The 19235-nt window shown below is 38.1% G+C and overlaps 2 protein-coding genes and 1 pseudogene across 5 annotated transcripts; 2 read left to right on the top strand and 1 right to left on the bottom strand.

Moving 5' to 3' along the window:
• Positions 1-1737: 1737 nt before the first annotated feature.
• Positions 1738-3235, bottom strand: LOC109021669. Its single transcript, XM_019004350.2, has 2 exons — positions 2577-3235; positions 1738-2147 (listed from the first exon to the last, which is right to left on the bottom strand). The coding sequence occupies exons 1-2, from the start codon at positions 3111-3113 to the stop codon at positions 1977-1979; spliced, it is 708 nt and encodes a 235-aa protein (XP_018859895.2). The 5' UTR covers positions 3114-3235; the 3' UTR covers positions 1738-1976.
• A 760-nt stretch (positions 3236-3995) lies between these two features.
• Positions 3996-10211, top strand: LOC109021665 (annotated as a pseudogene).
• Positions 9015-18913, top strand: LOC109021666 (ADP-ribosylation factor-like protein 8a). 4 transcript variants are annotated; one of them, XM_035686487.1, is made up of 7 exons: positions 9016-9198; positions 11729-11810; positions 11924-11956; positions 12095-12216; positions 12314-12475; positions 12852-13050; positions 18694-18913. In XM_035686487.1, exons 1-6 carry the CDS (start codon positions 9161-9163, stop codon positions 12967-12969), a joined length of 555 nt encoding a protein of 184 aa, XP_035542380.1. In that variant the 5' UTR covers positions 9016-9160; the 3' UTR covers positions 12970-13050; positions 18694-18913. The 4 variants fall into 4 exon arrangements, with proteins under 4 accessions (XP_035542382.1, XP_035542380.1, XP_035542381.1 ...); XM_035686488.1 differs by lacking the exon at positions 9016-9198 and adding an exon at positions 10239-10529; XM_035686489.1 differs by lacking the exon at positions 11729-11810 and having other exon boundaries at positions 9015-9198.
• The last annotated feature ends 322 nt before the right edge of the window (positions 18914-19235 follow it).

Genomic DNA, 19235 nt, shown 5'->3' with positions numbered 1-19235 from the left:
ATTCAAACTCGTATGCTGCTTGCAATGTTATTGTGTATACCTTACTTTTCTTTCCATATTGAATGCAAATATGAATAAGGGTGACGCAAAACTATTGTGATGTTGTACTAGTTTCCGAAATTAGCTCAAATCTTTATTTATTATTTTCTTAATACATGAGGTGAATAAATGGCAGTACAAGAAGTTCCAACTTTCTACTACTAACAGTCAACACTTTTCATTACGAAACTCACTCGCAAGGATAGTTTGGTTGCTGCGGACATTTATCACGTGGACAGCCCCGACAGCAAAGAGATAGATTGACATGGAATAGTCTCAAAAGGCAGCGCAAGATCGCACCACCCGATGTTTGCCACGACACCCCTATTGATTACCAAATATAACTACTCATTCCCAAGCCGCCCAAGTCAAAGGATTCACTCGTCCTTTGACCATTTCATTGCCACTATTACTCAACCAATCTTCCTAGTTTATACATGTACACAGTACACCTTCCTCTTGAGGTTTCTGTTCAAAGTACCTATCCACGCATCCTTTCCAGCAAAAGATTTTATACTAGCTTAGAAGAAATTAACAAGAGGAAGCCATGGAAGGTTTAATTCCTTATCTTGTCCAAGCCATCAAGAAGCAGAAGCAGAAGCAGAAGCAGAAGCAGAAGCAGAAGCCTCACAACAGCTACATGTGCCTTTCCAAGGGCTCCACCCGTAGCTACCATTTGTTGTTGAATGGAACGGACTCGACCGAGGGCTCGTCTCACCGGCGAACCTGGTCGGACCAGTTTCAGCGGCCGACCATGGAGTCCTTAGAGCAACGATCTGGTCTTCAATATGCCCGTTCCTGCAGCATCAATAACAATTCTACGACATTTACTTCGATGGGTTCCAATTTCTCTCATGTTCGTCGCCGATGAAGAGCGTTTTCTTTTATTTTTATTGGAATTGTTATTTGGGTGAAAAGGGTGGAGCTTCATCAAAATGATGCGTCACCATTCATTGTGTTTTCATCATCGTCATTCGCAGATTTTAATTGAAATTGTATATCCAGCTTTGAATTTTGATCTCTTTGGAATCCCTTTGCAGAAGAATTTGTGCCGTTCTAAACCCGTTCAATGGCTACTGACAGACAATTTTATTGGATATGATCTTCTTAAGCATAAAGTGAGAAGATTTAGCATATTGTTCTTGGTGATTGCATCTCAAAAATATAATAAACACAAACACTATAAGAAAAGGCTTTAAAAATACTTGCAGAGTTTTGGACAAATGTAGGTTACCAACTTACCATCATCTTAACGGTCTAGATACTCTAGGACTTGGTATGGAGCTCATGTTCTTATGGCTCAGATGCCTTTGAATCCTTCTATTCAGCATGACTCAAATTGCGAAAGAACTGTACGGATGAGCATCACCGGGCCTAGGTCGAAAGAACTGTACGGATGAGCATCACCGGGCCTAGGTCTTATTTGAAAGGTAAAAATTGAATAAAATATTATTAGAATATATTTTTTTAATATTATTTTTATTTTAAAATTTAAAAATATTAAATTATTAATTTTATTTTATATGAGAATTTAAAAAAATTATAATAATTAAATGAGATAGGATGAGACGATAATAATTGTTAAAAGAAACCAATTTTAAGAAAAGAACTGTACAGAGCCGAATCTCTTTGCTCCTCGTAGCCTGGTTCGTGTCAACCAGCTGTATAATGTACTGTGCCCTCAGCTCAACACTGGAGTTTACGTTGCATACTCGATAGCTGGAGTAAAACTCATTCAGAAAGTTAAACTACAAACTGATTGGCCTGGGAACTGCTTCGGACCAGTGCTACCAACCATTCACATAATAATTTCTACAGTTGGATAAGCATAATTCCCAAAAACTCTCTAGCTGGCCTATGCGTCAAAGAATTTATAAGAAAAAGTATTCAATCAATGGTCTTGATGAAAATCTGCTCAAACATGGATCAGAGTGAAATCACTTCCGAGATTTAAACCTGGTGCACCATCTTATAAGAAGCTCTTCAACATTGGCATCCATTCGTGTACCAATGCCTCCCCAAACCAACATGTGGCCATAATCTCCAAATGTTGTACCCGTCACTTCATGTACAGCCTTGAACCCAATTCTGGTGTAGAACCTAACAAGCTGGAATATGTAAAAGATTAGTTTCGGAATATATGGAAGGAATCTTTTATTTCCAAGACAATTTAAATAATTGAAAGGAGATGTGGCCATGCCGGAAGAAACCATATCGATTGTGCAGTACTTTGCGCTTGACTTATGCCAACTTCGAACTAATACTAAAGTTTTGTGTTTGAGAGACGTTTATGAAGCAGATGATGAATTAACATGGAACAGAATGATATAGAAAAAGTCTGATGAAACCAAGTTTGATTTTCTGCTTTCCTTTAACAACATCTTCCTAACCATTTTACCTTTTCCTTTCCAAACGGGCTGAGCAAAAGAGACTACATAAACGGCAAAATATCAACTGGCTGACAAGTGTTACTAGCACTTTTGAATTAAATACAACAATAGCACATAATGTAAAACGATTGTAGGGAGGAAAAAAACCTTTGAATGGTAAAGATCAGAGTCATTAATTGCCAGTAACTCAGCTGTCTTGCAACCACAATCATATCCATACCTTACAGCAACAGCTCCAATGAACAAACCAATACCAAAGATTGATTTCTCCATTCCCAGTGTCTCTCTCCTCAATCTAATGGAATCCAAGTGAAGAATTCTCCCTCTCAGCCAGACCCTTATCAGGCCCTCAGCCTTCCCAAGCTCTTTTTGGGTTTCCAAGCTCTTGGCTGTGATTCTGAAAAAGGGTCCGAGAGTTTGGAGCTGAAGGTCAAGGTTCTGGGCCTTTGAGGACTCCAATATCTCTGTCATGGTTGGTAAAGTGGCCTCAATCTTGTACTTTGTGTTTTCAGAAAGGGTGGTGCTTTTCTGGAGGGAATTCAAAGGGGCTTTTGATGTAGCTTGGGATGGTGAGATTTGGGATATAGGGATAAACGAAGGGGATGCGACTTGGGGTATGGTTCGGATTCTAAGATGATTTGATGAAGGAAACTTGGAACTTGGTATTTTGACAGTAATTGCCATTTCTGGTTATCTGTGGAGGTGTTTGTGGTGCGCAGATAACGCGAGGGAAACGCGTCGTCAGTTGGACTGGCATAGGATCGCCAGTAACGAAACAGAGAATTTTTAGCCTTATGTTTCTGAGACTCGAGCCGTAAAGTGAAGGGATTGAATTTTATGTTGAACTTGTGACGAGACTCTAGTCGCGTCGTGAACGCTGCAGTAGCGTTTCAGACTAACTTTCAGTAACAGCCGCTGCTAATATTGCGTACTAGGGCGATGGTTATACTTGTAAAGACGGACTTTATCGTCACTATAAGTCCATTCTATATACCAATCCTTCCTAAGCTAATAAGTCCAAACAGACCCAAAGGCCATTAATAAAAGAAAATTATTAGATATTTCCGAAACATAAATGATGTATTGTTTTCATAATGTAATTAAAATAAAAAATTATATTCATCGTGTTCATATACTATATATTATATATATATTTTTTATTAAATATGTTATGTGAATTATAAATAAAAGAATTTAATTAATTTAAAAAAATAAAACTAAAAATATTTAAAAAATATAATGTATGAAGAATATGATGTACAACAAAACTCATTTGATAAAAAAAAAAAAAAAAACACAAAATTACACACGTATATTATTTTTATTTGCAAGTTTCGTTCGGAAGTTGAACTCATTTCAATTCATTTCAATTTATAATTATAATTTTTTCAAATTTTAATATAAAATATAATAAACAATTCAATTTTTTTAAATTTTAAAATAATAATAATAATAAATAATAATATTTTATCATCTCAACTCAACTCATTTCAACATTCAAACTCACCCTTAAAAAATTATTTAAATGAATAATTAGACTGTACGTTGATTGTATGTGAGAGAGACATGATCGTTGTTGGAGGGAAAGTTGGGAAACTACCGGCAGCGTCGACGGGCCTCGAATCCTCGTCCTCGCCGAAGCTACGATTCGTCTTCGCGACCCTACCCACTACCCAATGGCGGTTCCGCGGTTAGTTCGCAATCGAGGGGCTCTTTGCGAGTCAAGGCAGTGGAGGGGTCGAGGACGGAAGTGGGAGCGGGAATTCGGATGATTTGTACGACGAGTCCAGAAATGGGCACGTTGCTAATTCGGTATCTTCTTAGTTCTAAACTTCTAAGTTTGGTTTTATGGATTTTTGTTTTTTGTTTTTTGCTTTGGATTTGTTTTTTTTTTTTTTGTTTTTGGATCCGTCGTTTGGTTTCCTAGTGTGTGAAAATAATTTGATAAAGAGAAAAAATATTTGTAATTCTGAATTGTACAACCGTCATGTAAATGCTTTGAAAAAAATTGAATAAAATATGAGATTTACATAAAAAAAAAATTAATTTTTAATTAGTAAATCTATTTTTTTTAAAATAATTATACGATATTTACGTATTTTATGATTGTACGTTAAATTAGTCATAAATAAATATATATTTTTTTTCAATTGGACCCCCTAGTTTTGTTTATTCGGACTTTCGGATTGGGGAATGGTATGGGGCAATTTCTTCTTGCACGCACACTTTTGTTGTTGGTTTTTTGGTAGATTTTAATTTTTCAGTGCAGCTGATTTTATGGCCTGCTTGGTTGTTGAGAAAGTAAACGAATCAAAGAAAGGAAAAGATTGAGTTTCTCACTATAAATTAAACTGTAAAGTTATGTATATATAGCGGGAGTTTTGGATTGTATTGTCCAGGTTTCTGATATGTTTTCTTACCAGTGGAAATTCTCAGCCAGTCATCTAGTCATCTACCATTGCAAGTTCGAGAAACATTAGGTCTCATTTGGATAATGAAAGTGTTTATATCATCTTATCTCATCATTATAATTTTTCAAATTCTCACACAAAATATAATAAACAATTTAACTTTTTTAAATTTCAAAACAATAATAATATTAAAAAATAATATTCTAACAATATTTTATTCAAATTTTAACTTTCATCTCATCTCATCTCATCTCACTATTCAAACCGCACCAAGTGGCATGAATGTGCAGTTGGAAAAGTTGAGAGGCGGGACTTACTCAACCATAAAGGATGCGTTATATGGATTACGGGTCTGAGCGGTTCAGGTTTGATGTTATCATTGTCATAGACTAATGTTGGATATCATAAAAGTGCTTCACATACCTCATTTTTCTTTTCTTTTTCTTCGTTAAATTCATCTGATCTTTTAGCCTACATTACCAAGTTATATCAATATAATTGTGGATTATTGTAGCTGTATATCTTTTTCCATTTTCAGATATTAGTAATTGTGGAATACTCCAGATTGAGTATCGGAAGTAGTGAATTGTATCCTATATTGTTTGGGAGAGAGAAGTTTATGTCTTTTATACTCCAACTGTATCATTACTAGTCATTTTTTAGTATAAGCTCAGTTGTAGCTTGAACTTTTCTTAAATCGTCACAAATGGTATCAAAATAATCCCAATTAGAAGTGTGAGATCTGAGCCATGTCACCTATAATATAATGGCTTGGCGAGAATGTTAAGGGTTTGAGGAGGAGATTCTAATACCTCAATTGAGTATAGGAGGTGATAAATAGGATCCTACATTCCCTAGATAAAAGAAAATCTCGCCCTTTATAATAATTTCAAGTAGTTCCAATTGTAATCTTGACTGGTCTTTTTTATACTTTGGCCTTTATCTTGTAGGGAAGAGCTCTGTGGCATGTGCTTTGAGTCAAAGTTTGTACCAGAGGGATAAGCTGTCTTATATTCTTGATGGGGACCTTAGTTTTAAAAGCAGAAGACCGTGCAGAGAACATCCGGATGATTGGTAAGTCTTGGTCTAGCAGCTCTCCAAAGAAGTTATTTGTTATACTACTAAGTCATTGCAGATGTAATTGTTTTTCATTGATAGTTATTCTGGCAAGTAGTATCTTTCAGATGTTGGATTATAAGTTTTAAAGATTAATTTCTTCTTTTTGCTTTCTATACCTTTCAGGGGAGGTAGCAAAGTTGTTTGCCGATGCTGGAGTTATCTGCATAGCTAGTTTGATTTCTCCCTACAGAAAAGATCGGGATATGTGCCAGATGGGGATTTTATCGAGGTTGTTGCTTGAGTTTATGAATGCTTCTGAACAGTGAGCCACAAGTTATTTCAGTAATTTGATGGAAAGTAGACACCAAATGATGCTTCTGTTTTTAATTACTCTTAAAAATGCTTAATATAACTGGTTTTCATGAATGTGCCACTCCAAGTTTGTGAAGCAAGAGACTCATAGGGCCTATATAAGTTTGCACGTGCAGGAAAGATTAAAGGTAACTGTAAAATAACGTACTAAATTTGGATAATTAACGGCTTTTTCTTTTGAGTCCTGATTAATGCTACCATATTTATTTTGAAATAATTCATTTTTATCCTCTAGAGATTGAGCTGCTTTTTCTTAACTATTTATTTTATGAGGATTGTCTTTTCATCTATGGACTAGCCATCCACAACGTGCTCTGCACATGAATGTTGGCTCTCTCTCATTTTCTTATAGATAACATGGTGGAGATAAGAGAGGAGAAAGAAATGGGAAAACATATATGCAATTAGGAGCCACAAGAAGTGGATTTTCCAGTCTTCATATTCACAAGAATTTGTGAACCCCGGGATGCTTGCCAGTTTTAGCCTGTCATAATATTCTAACATCACTCTGAAAATTTGCTGGATTTACTGGGATTGATGATCCATATGAGCCGCCATTAAATTGTGAGGTATGTACTTGTTCTTGAGAAATCAGAACACACAGGTATGCTTAAACATGAATGGATGTAAATATGCATGCATGCACTTTAAGGCATATATGACAGTGTACTCTCTTCTGACTTTTGAAGCAGCTTAGAGGAAGAAGATTTATAATACCCTGCTAGATTATAGAATTGCTTGCGCTAAGAAATACTTAATTTTCTAAAATGGTTGAATCAATGAAACCAGTTACATTATCGAGACCTTTCAGAACTAGCCCTTTGAAGTGGCTCCCAATCACTCTATCTAAGTTGCATTTGCATGATTTTGCCTTTCGGAATATACCGCAAGTGAAACAAAATCCATACTGTGATACTTTGAAGTTTGCAGGGACTAATGCTTGTTCAACTGTAATGCTAAAAGGAGATAATTTAAGGCTCTATCATTGGACTAACCAAATGCTCTTTTTAGCCATAATTTGACTTTTTAATTCTCAGATTTTGTTGAAGTTTGCTTTAGGTTAAATGTAAATGGGAATGTTTTGTTTCTCAGATGGTATTAGAACACAGAAGTGGAGACGCAGTTTGCCTGAGTGAAATGGCTGAGAAAGTGGTATCTTACTTGGAGGAGTACCTACAGGCATAACAATATGGTGGCTCTCCCCCATGCAACAACTGCACAGAGGTGTGTTCTCATAGTATCTGTTGCTGCATTGATTAATTGATTGAGTAATTAATGCTAACCTCATTCTCGTAGATGAAAATCAAAGGTGTCATCAGTAAATGAACAAAAACTTGTAAATACCAAGTCATAGTCTCCTCGTAGCAATGAAACATGATACAGCCACCATGATAACGGCCATGGCCACAGAACTTACATGGTCAAAAATAGCAGAAAATCTCATTTCTTGCAGATCCCAAAGAGTCGAAACGCAAATGCTCAGCCCGCCAACGATATCTAGCAACATACCCATCCCTTTGCTGACCAAAATACACCTACACTCTAGCTACCAACATACATTATGTTAAAAATAGCAACATATAGAACTAAAATAAAAAAGAAAATTGAAGAGAACATACTTACTCAGAAGGTTTAGCTACAATGTAGGAACTAGGAGGAAGATATAAGTACAAGGTACGTGGGTTCATTGATATTTCCCCCCAGTTTCCTTCACAACTCAAAAATATTGTAGGAGTGAAGAAGTGAGGGAAAGCCAAAAGTGTAATTAAAATGAGATTGGAGTTTTGCTCGTCACAAAATCTTGTGCTGCTTCGAGGATGCTTCCTGCTTGTCCATTTTGTTCAGTGATTTAATGGCAATACAAAGGGTTGGGTCCCTTGATTTCCACACTTGTCAGTACTTGTGTGGCTTCATCTCATGGAGTTTTCCTTACAGTCGGGGATGGTCGAATATATACTTTACTTCTCGTTGTCGCCGCGAGCAAAGGATGTCTAAAGATGGTCGTAACGATGAAAACATCTATATTCTATATTAAATCAATAAATGTTCTTCTTTTAGTTTAAATAAATTATTTTATTGTAATTATGGATATCCTGCGATTACTTCAGATTTTAACGTCAACATTAATGCTTTTCATTCGGACAAATTACTAATATTTTCAATCGATTTTAGAGTTAAATAAAAGAGAACAATTAAGCCGATATTACATATATATATATATATTAAAAAGGATTACATGAAAAATCTATAAAGCCCACGTGTTTTTTTGTCAAGAATAGCATGGTACACGTAGTTATAATTTTATTTATAAGATTTATTTTATCAATTTTTTTTTATTTTTAATTTTTAATATATTAATAATTGACACATAGAAAATTAATTTTTTTATAAATTTTTCTTAAATATAATTTTGTTTTTTTTATTTTAGAAACAATAATTCTCTTTGTAGAAAGTCGGAAGCCGCATTTTCTCAGGGGCCGGACCGCCTCGTACCGAATGTGAGAGACCGGTTCGGCGACACCTTCTTTCCTTATAGAGTCCAAAACAACGTCGTTTAACGACTTCACAGCCCGTTCAGTCATCGGATGTGGCGCGTGGGTTGCAGTAGAGTTTACATTACTCGTTTTGTCGGCTGTTTATAATTTATCTTTTTCAATCATTTCGTTTAATTTACTATTTTCATATTCTGGTTTAAATTTTAATTTAAATACATAGAAAGTATTATGTTATCAAATAAATAAATAGTAAATACTGCTGGAAATTTCATCTGCGGCACTTGGGAATACAGAAGGCCGAACAATTTCTTTGTCGATCCTCTATCCCATCCAGTTTTCAAATCAAAACCCTAAAGTTTTATTTTCTTTGAATTTGCCGTATTTCTCTTTCGCCATGGGGGTATGGGATGCTTTTCTCAATTGGCTACGGAGGTAAATACTCTCTCCTTTTGGATGCGAGAATCGAGCTCTGAGTTTTTTATTGTGTGGGAGCTGCGAAGTGCAAAGATTTTAGTTTCGTCCCTACTGACCCTAATACTAAACTGTGATTAATGATCTCCTTTTCACTTTCTTCTTAGTTTTTTCAAGAACCACATACATATTTAAATATGGTTCTCCCCCTTTGGATCCACTTGGTTGCTGAGAAAACTTATAAAAAGAGAGTAACTCCTCATAATTTCCCGTGTTCAGTTTTAGATTATGTGATAATTATTGGAATAGAAACCATTTCCACCTAAATAAGCCAAATGTGACTACCTGACCCCTGGATTTGGTTGATTTCTTTTTTATTTTTTACTGAAATAAATATTCAACTAAAGAAAAATGCAAAAAAACTTACTTTTCAGCTAAAAATTATGAAATGTGAAGTTCAAAGTTTGAATTTCAAAAGAAAGCTGACCAAACGAGTCTTGTTAGTAAGATTGAAAGTACATGTAGCACTACTCCTTAACTAAATTAAGTTTCAAATTCTGTTTCAGCGTTTACAGTTGAATATCACAGTATATTATATGTACATATGTAGTTTTATATTTTAAAGGAAATGAAGCTTAATCGGGTGGTGCTTGGTATCGGGAAGAAGCTTCTTGAGTTAAAGAATAGTAACGAATAATTGTGGAATGATGGATGTGTTTTCCCATTATTTCTGATTTTGTGGTTTTTGCGGCTTGCTTGTCATGGGTGTTTGAATTATGTCCTAGGTGGGAATTGGTAAGTGGGTGTGATGTGTTAAGCTTTGAACCGCATGGTTACACAAATCCCATAGCACTCTACCTGAAACGCTTGTTTTTTGAGATCTTTAACTGATTCTACTGACGATAGGTTTTTCGTAAACCAGTATGTGAGCCTCATATGGAGCATGTGTGATTATGCTCACCATTGGAGAAGTGGTATTGTGGAGGAAGGCTAAAGCTGTGTGGAAGTGTTGCTTTGATGGATGTTGTGGCAGAAAGGGAGGGAGGGAGGGATGTGGTAGTGGTGATTGCTTAATGGTAATGGTGGTGGTGGTGTGAATAATGATAATTTTGAATATAGCTCAAAGAAGCCTTGAGGAAATCATATGTCAGACCTACAGGTACTTTCATTGGACTTGGATTACAATCACTGGAGTATTAGACTGGTGTTTGCACCTGAAGAGGACACAAGAAGTGGATTGAGGGTACAAGAGCCAGTGATGATAATTTGAGTACAATGACTGGTGTTTGCACTTGAAGAGGAACATTGTTGCAGAGTCATTGGATTTTCTATTTGCAGTGCCCTCCTAATTGGTAAGTTTGCAACTCAGATCATTCACTTTGGCTTTGAGAATACTCTTTCTCAGGCACTGGTCGAACACTTGTATCTACCATACTTTTGAAAGTCTTTTAAGCTCAATTTGCCATACAGACTTTTGTGCTAGAAGAGGAGCTTTGATATTATCGGATAACTTGGGCAAAGGAGAAGCACAATGTTTGAGGGCACTTTCTGTTGTTCAATTTCTTCTCATTTCCTTCATATTTATCTGCCCTTAAATTATCTACATCAAAAGAAAATAAATTTTAGGTTATCATGTAAGAAAGTTTTTGGAAAAGCTACCCAATTCTTTCATACTGGGATGATAAAAGTGTACTTTTATGGTTTCTTTCTTAGGATTTGAGATAATTGAATAAATGCAAGTGCCGAAGTAGTACTTACTCATGTACCCACTTTTGATAAGGATCATATTTCCCGCTGGTGATTCTTTTAACATCTGCGGAAACTTCTAAGACTTGTTATTCTTGCTAGAGTTTTCACCTTTTTCCACAATGAATTTTGGATCATCTATGGATGCCTGGTATTTAACACGTGGGAAGCCCCTACAAATCAAGTTAACGCTCGTGTGTTTGAGGTGGACTTTGTAGAATATTCTGCTTCTATTGCCAGTCTTTACCGGTTGCACTCCATATAGCTGGAGTGATGGAAACGGAACTAGAAAGTCTTTTACAAAGTGGAGAAGCCGTAGTGGAGTAGAGCACGAAGTGGGTTGAAGTTGTGTTTTGTCTAGGAAGAGTTATTATTGCTGTCAGTAGTTTTATTGCTTTAAACTAGTACATGTCAATTAGGATTGTTATTTTATTTGGGTTATTAAGGTAGGAGTGCAGAGATTGTATAGGAATAGGTTTATGTACATGGTTAGGAGTGCATGGCTATAAGTACAAGGGTCTGTAGTTTTCTCTAATCCATCAGAAAGAATAAAAAACTTGTGGTTTGTCCAGCCCTAAGTGGATCACTATTTATCACTTTTCATCGTAGTAAGATCCTGGTTCCATCATGGAGTGATTGACTTGTTATGATTAAACTCATAATTCTCTAGATCTTCCTTCCAACCTAACTCTATGCGTTGAACTGCTTGTTTTAGTGTAATTTTTTTGTATCTTCGTAGTAAATTTGAACATTCTTTGAAGTACATTAAATTATTTATGCAACCCTTTTCTTTTTCTTATTTTAGTCTTTTCATCAAGCAAGAAATGGATCTATCTTTAATAGGCCTTGAGAATGCTGGAAAAACATCACTTGTAAATGTTATTGCAGTAAGTAAACTATTCACGAGATGTGTAAATTTTTTATGTTTTTTTATGTTCCTTTTCTACTGTTTCGATTTGATGCTGATGGCAAAATTTCTTTTTCTGGAACTTACTTCAAGACTGGTGGATATAGCGAAGACATGATTCCAACGGTGCGTCATTGTTGTTTAGGAATTATTAACATCCTTTTATTTTCACCATTCTGTCAGAGTTGTCATTTTATTGCAACAAGGTCCCACTTAGTTGTCTACGCGTACATCTCACTCAAAAGAATTTCATTTTATCTGCAGGTAGGGTTTAATATGAGGGATGTAACTAAAGGAAATGTGACAATAAAGCTATGGGATCTTGGAGGTCAACCAAGATTTCGCAGTATGTGGGAAAGATACTGCCGTGCAGTTTTAGCCATTGTGTATGCCCTGTTGTTTGCTAACACTTATAGCTTGCCAGTTTAGTGAACTAGCTTATTATGACCTACAATTTAGAACCACAATTTTTGCATGTTGCAGGTATGTGGTGGATGCCGCTGATTCTGAGAACTTGCCTGTCTCAAGAAGTGAACTTGATGACCTGTTGAGTAAACCGTCACTTAGTAGCATTCCCTTGCTGGTACTGGGTAACAAGATTGACAAACCAGGAGCTTTGTCTAAAGAGGATCTGACAGAGCAAATGTAAGTAGAGTCTAGGATCATCTTTAAATGGTTTTTGGTGGCCCGCCAACATGATTATTTTGTGCTGAAGTTCACTCCATGCAGCATTCAACCCTCCTTCCCCCACAAAGAAATAAATGAAGGGCCGGTCACAAGGTCGTTTTTGAAATTTCCCTCCCCATGATTTCTTAACCACCTGAGAAAGAGATTTCCCTCCCCAATATTAACCAGCTACAAAATTTATTTATTTATTTATTTATTGTTGTGAGTATCAAAGTAGCATTCAGAATTGAGGGCATTAAGCAGTGATAACAATTTTTCTTTTGTATATTGACCACCTGGTTTTTTTTTCTTTGTTAATCATCCGTAGTTTGAAAATAATGTTCCACCCTTGCAGGGGACTCGAGTCCATTACTGATAGAGAAGTCTGTTGCTTCATGATTTCTTGCAAGAACTCCACCAACATTGATACAGTTATTGATTGGCTTGTGAAGCATTCTAAATCAAAGAATTGAGTCTCAGTTTTCTGTACTTATCACAGTTATTAGAGAGTGGATTTGAAGCAGGTAAAAGTGACTCGTCAGTTGTGCCGTGTTATTCTATTTTTACCTTTATTTTTGCTAGTATATTCTCTCTCCTAAAATTTTCTCTCCGTACACTTTTTGCTCTCTGTGTGTTTATGCTTCTGGTGTTGGGTCGTCAATGTTGGTAGTTCCTTGTGGTGATTAGCATGTAGTACAGTTGGGTGTTAAGTTCAGAATGGTATCGATGGATGTTTTTGCTAGTTAAGTGCAGTTGTAGTTTTTCTAGAGTGCTCCTTGTAGGAAAATGACTTTTGTGAGAAGTCTAGTAATTGAGTCTAAGGTGTTTGAGGTTCGGGCAGATGGGAGTGGAGTGATTATCACTGAGAAGGGATGGAAAGGAGTACAAAACTTGAGGTTGGGTGTAGATACAGTACATTGGGCTTCAAGAACATTGGAGGATTGTCAAAAGCACAATGGGAAGGGATATTACTCTGCTCATAGAGAAGGAAGCAGAGCGTATGTTGCGCAACAAGGTTCAAACTCCCGTGGCAGTTATTTGTCTCTGGTGGTCTATAGTGGTGGTGGAAGCCGTAGTTTTATCATCATACCTGGAGACAGAGATGGGAGGGGTTGGAGAAATCTTGCGGTGGCATTGAGGGAGGTGGGAAGCGGTGGGGGGAAGGGGAGATACCATCCATCTTCATCGGTAGTAGCCTGTACATCATCTAAGTCATATAAGGAGGCTTTGCAGGCAACTAGAGACATGCAAAAGTCAGACATGGCAGGTCTAATGAGGGTAGGCGATACTTCTGTTATGGCTGAAGATCAGAGACAAGATGGAAGAGGCAGGTGGTATGGGCAAGGTGAGGTAACTATTCTGAGGGAATTACGGGATATGCAGGATACGCTGGAGGTGATGGGTGCTAAAGTTAAGGGACTGATACGGTGTGTTTTGGGTAAAGAGGAGGCTGGGCTGGGCTTGGAGAGTGGGCTGGAGAAAGGGAAGAAAGCAAAGGCCCAGGACAGTGTCGGGTCAGGGCCCGAGCCCTTCCTCCAGGCGGGTTCCTTCTGGAGAAAGAAACCGCAACCCGCGCATCGCACAGCGGGGGAGCTAGCGGCACTTACTCCGGCAAAACCTCAGGCATCGAAGGCTGTGGTGACGGCGACGGAAGCATTGCCGTTGGAAGCAACGCCACAACCCCCAGTTTCAGTGATATCGGGGTCTCTGGAGGGACCCGAAACATCCATGCTGAGTCCGAAATTTGGGAAGCGGCCGACACAGACAAGAGCGGCGGCCTCCGACGACTCTGAGAAGCCATCGGCAGTGACGTCGCAGCAGCTTAAGGGTGCTTCGAACATTCCCGCAGTTCCCATTGTACCGGGTTCTCAGGAGGGACCCGAAATCCGCAAGCCAAGTATAGATTCGGGGCAATGTTTGGCACAGAGGAGGATGACGACTTATGGGGACTCTAAGGAAGGATCGACAGTGATGGAAATGGGAGAAATCGATGAAGGGGAAGGACTGGAACTGTTTACGGGAACTGGGTTACAACAGATTTCCATGGTGAATCATGGGCCTCCGAATCTGTCACTATCAGGCCAGGTCCATATGGATATGTACTTAGAGGGAGATAAATCAGATTCGATCGTAGCTGTGGAGTGTGGGAACACATCAGTGATAGAAGGGGAAGGCCTATTGAAGGAGCTGGTTCCAAACTCAACAGAGGGGGTGGAGTTCGCAGAAGATCCTACTCCAATACGCATGGTTCATCCTACTGTTTCTGAGGATTGGATATTGAAAAAGGTAGAGGAACTTCAAATTTGTATGGGAATCTCGTGTAAGGGCTACGAAGATCAGTTTAAGGCACTAATTATAGCCATTGAGGCAGGACAACATGGAGTAGGATTAAAGAGAGATAGGGAGTTGAAGAGGTTGACGTGGTCCATTAATTATGATGGAAAGGAGGGGAGCGCAAGCCGTGGAAGAAACAAGGGGAGGGCTGGAACAGTTGATAAATGAAGCCCAGAATTTTGTGTTGGAATGTTAGGGGGCTGAATGAGATAAATAAACGTCTTCGAATAAGAGCTTTATTAAGGCAATGGAAAGTGGACATTATTTGCCTACAGGAAACAAAGTTAAAGCTCATCACTAAAAGAATTATTCGGAGCATATGGAGTTGTCAATATGTAGGCTGGCTATATCTACCCTCGGAAGGGGCCTCGGGGGGTATTTTGATCATGTGGGATAAGAGGGTGGTGGAGAATATTGATGAGTTTGTGGGAGAATACTCGGTGGGGTGCTACTTTAAAAATTCTGAAGATGACTTTTTATGGGCATTTGTTGGGGTTTATGGTCCTAACTTGGGCAATGAAAGGAGGTTGCTTTGGGATGAACTTGCTAGCCTATGCACTTGGTGGGAGGTCCCATGGTGTATTGGTGGGGATTTCAATGTTACAAGATTCTCCAGCGAAAGATCAGGGGAGGGATGACAAAATCAAGCTATGGTGGATTTTTCGAATTTCATTTTTGAGGTAGGTTTGATGGACCTACCGTTAAGGGGAGGAGATTACACTTGGTCTAGCAATCAAACTTGGTCAAGACTGGACAGATTTCTCATTTCTCCTTCATGGGAGATACATTTTCCAGAAGTAAGTCAGACTAGACTTCCAAGGTTATGCTCTGATCATTTTCCTATATTGTTAGACTGCGGTGGGGTGCAAGGGGGTAGAAGGACATTCAAGTTTGAGAATATGTGGTTAAAGATGGAGGGTTTTGTGGAATTAGTCAAGCAATGGTGGAATTCATATCTTATTGAAGGTAATCCGAGTTATGTATTGGCTGGAAAGTTGAAAGCATTGAAGAAGGATCTAAAGTCTTGGAATGAACAGGTAGTTGGTAATGTAAGCTTGCAAAAGAAGAGTTTATTCCAGGAGCTACAAGGCTTGGAAGAAGTAAGGGATGAAAATAACAGAAAAGTTCAAGTGGTAGCTGATTTAGAAAGATTGACTTTAATGGAGGAGATTTCTTGGAGACAAAAGTCAAGGGCTTTGTGGCTTCGTGAGGGGGATAAAAGCACAAAGTTCTTTCACCGTATTGCCAATGCTCATAGGAGGTTTAACTCTATTGAGTCTTTGAACATAGATGGAAATGCTTCCTCAGATCAGGCGGAGATAAAGGAGCATGTGGTTGGGCATTTTGAACATTTGTTGTCAGAACCTCATTCGTGGAGGCCTTCAGTAGACGGACTAGCCTTTGAGGTCATCGATCAAAATAGTATGGCTTGGGTGGAGAGACCATTCGAAGAGGAAGAGGTACATCAAGTAATTAAGAAGATGAATAAAGACAAAGCTCCAGGCCCAGATGGTTTCACTATGGCTTTTTTTCAGAAATGTTGGGAGGTGGTGCGTGAGGATGTAATGCTGGTTTTCCAGGAATTCTTCACTTTTAGTAGATTTGAGAAAAGCTTAAATGCCACATTCATTGCATTAGTCCCTAAAAAGGCAGGTGCAAGAGAGGTACAAGATTTCAGACCGATTAGTCTCGTGGGCAGCGTGTATAAGATACTAGCCAAAGTGCTGGCCAATAGGATGAGCATGGTCATGGAGAAGATTATCTCCAAGTCCCAAAATGCCTTTGTGAGAGGGAGGCAAATTTTGGACTCGGTTCTTATAGCTAATGAATGTTTGGATAGTAGGATCAAGTCGGGAACTCCAGGTATTTTATGCAAACTTGATATGGAGAAGGCCTATGATCATGTTAATTGGGATTTTCTGATATATATGCTGAGTAGATGCGGGTTCGGGGAAAAATGGAGGAAGTGGATGAAGTATTGTGTGTCAACGGCTCGTTTCTCGGTTTTGGTTAATGGTGATCCAGTGGGCTTTTTTAATAGCTCACGGGGTCTAAGACAAGGTGACCCACTATCACCCCTTTTATTTGTCTTAGTAATGGAGGCTCTAAGTCGCATGGTAATAGCGGCAGTAGAAGGGGGATTCTTTTCAGGGTTCTCGGTGGGAGATATTCATGGCTCAACCATTATTTCTCACCTTTTGTTTGCAGATGACACTTTGTTATTTTGTGAGGCAAATGCAGGACATATCAAATCTTTGAAGGCCATTTTACTTTGTTTTGAAGCGGTATCTGGTTTGAAGATTAATTTGGCCAAGACGGAGATGGTTGCCGTTGGCAATGTTAGCAATATTAGAGGGTTGGCGAATATTTTGGGTTGTGGGGTTTCCTTATTGCCGTTGAAGTACCTTGGACTCCCATTGGGGGCTTCTTTCAAAGCTAAAAGTATTTGGGAGGTGGTGCTGGAAAAATTTGAGCGTAGGTTGGCCGGGTGGAAGAGGCTATATCTTTCTAAAGGGGGGAAAATCACACTCATCAAGAGTACCTTATCCAATCTCCCCACATATTACTTATCTTTATTTCCCCTACCCGCTAGTATTGCTTCTAGAATAGAGAAGATCCAACGTGATTTTTTGTGGAGTGGGCTAGGAGAGGAGTTTAAGTTTCACTTAGTAGGATGGGATCAGGTATGCTCTCCTTTGAGAGATGGTGGATTGGGGGTTCGAAATGTGAGGGCGTTCAATAAGGCACTATTAGGTAAATGGTTGTGGCGTTACAACCATGAGAGGGGAACTTTATGGAAAGGGGTGGTTGATATGAAGTATGGTAGGGAAAGGGGGGGTTGGTGCTCTAAAGAAGGGAGGGGGACGTATGGTGTGGGGCTATGGAAGTATATACGAAAAGGTTGGTGCTCCTTTGTTAGTAATACTCGGCTACGTTTGGGAGATGGTAGTAGGATTAATTTCTGGCAAGATGTGTGGTTGAGAGACACGGCCTTGAAGGATGCTTATCCTATGATTTTTAGAATTGCACGGGAAAAGGAAGCTATGGTGGCAGATTTGCGGGTTATTAATCAAGGTTCACAGGAGTGGAACATCAGCCTTACTCGAGATGCACATGACTGGGAAGTGACGGTGCTGATGGAATTTCTGAATTTGCTGTACAACATCCCTGTTGCTGTCACAATGGAAGATATGATGGAATGGCGACATTCTAGAAAAGGGAAATTCTCAGTATGCTCTTTTTATGACTCTATTACTATGCATCAAAGGCACAATTTTCCTTGGAAGAATATATGGAGGACTAAAGCACCTACAAAGGCTGCATTTTTTGTCTGGACGGCAGCTCTAGGGAAGATCTTGACCATTGAGAATCTTAGAAGACGCGGCCTTATTATTACGAACTGGTGTTGTTTGTGCAGAAATAGTGGTGAATCGGTGGACCATTTACTACTACATTGTGAGTTTGCCCAAGATATTTGGACTTATTTTCTTAGTAGAATGGGTATAGCATGGGTGATGCCGGGTAGGGTGGTTGATTTGTTAGCAAGCTGGAGAGGGATCACAGGGACACTACAGATTGCAGCCGTGTGGAAGATGGTTCCTATATGTATTTTCTGGTGTATTTGGAATGAAAGAAACGAGAGACTCTTTGAGGACCATGAACGTTCCTTGGAAGAGTTTAGGAATTTTTTCTGGAAGACTTTGTTTTTGTGGGCCATTGCTATTGATTGGAATGGTCGCAGCTTCCATGATTTCCTTGTAACTGTTCCTAGTGCTTAAATAGGTGTAATCACATGTATACTTCTAGTGTACTTGGGCTATGCCTACTTTTATTAATGAAATAACTTATTACTTATCAAAAAAAAATAACTGGGTTTATCGATCAGTCTGATTACTATTTGCTGTGTGGCTTAACATCTGGGTCTGGTGCGTGTTTTTTTTTTTTTTTTGTTGATGTTGCAACACGCAACGATGTGGGTTTTTACTTTCTTGTACATATTTTGATTGGTGTGTGTTTAAACTTCAAACATGCTTCAGGTCTTCTGGATTGGAATAGAAACTTAGGCCTTGTTTGGTTGTTAAACTCATTTGAGTTAAACTCAATTCAGTTTAATTTTAAGTTAAATCTAACATTCAGACACTCAATTATTAAATTATTAAATTCATTTCAACTCAAAATTTCTTTACATATGGGATCTACAACTTTTTTTAACTTCTTATAAATATATTTAAATTCATTTTAACATTTAAACACATTTAAACTCATCTTAGATGGATTCTATAAAACTCAATCTACCATTTCAACTTACTATTATTTATAAAGAGTTCAATTCAACTCAACATCCAAATGCTATTTTAAGAAAAGACTTGTGTATATTTAAAAAAAAAATAGTTAAAAAAATAAT

This window comes from Juglans regia, chromosome 16, assembly GCF_001411555.2.
Source record: "Juglans regia cultivar Chandler chromosome 16, Walnut 2.0, whole genome shotgun sequence".
In the NCBI taxonomy this organism is placed as follows: domain Eukaryota; kingdom Viridiplantae; phylum Streptophyta; class Magnoliopsida; order Fagales; family Juglandaceae; genus Juglans; species Juglans regia.
The sequence above is the reverse complement of the archived record's forward strand: the minus strand, read 5'-3'. Positions and strand labels throughout refer to the sequence as shown.

Bases quoted from the DNA above. Each gene is read 5' to 3' on its own strand.
- LOC109021669 (XM_019004350.2), bottom strand. From the start codon at position 3,113: ATGGCAATTACTGTCAAAATACCAAGTTCCAAGTTTCCTTCATCAAAT. The intron at 2,148-2,576 runs GTTTTTTTCCTC...TACATATTCCAG, and splicing joins CTGATCTTTACCATTCAAAG to CTTGTTAGGTTCTACACCAG.
- LOC109021666 (XM_035686487.1), top strand. From the start codon at position 9,161: ATGGGGGTATGGGATGCTTTTCTCAATTGGCTACGGAG. The intron at 9,199-11,728 runs GTAAATACTCTC...TTCTTATTTTAG, and splicing joins TTTCTCAATTGGCTACGGAG to TCTTTTCATCAAGCAAGAAA. The intron at 12,476-12,851 runs GTAAGTAGAGTC...CCACCCTTGCAG, and splicing joins GAGGATCTGACAGAGCAAAT to GGGACTCGAGTCCATTACTG.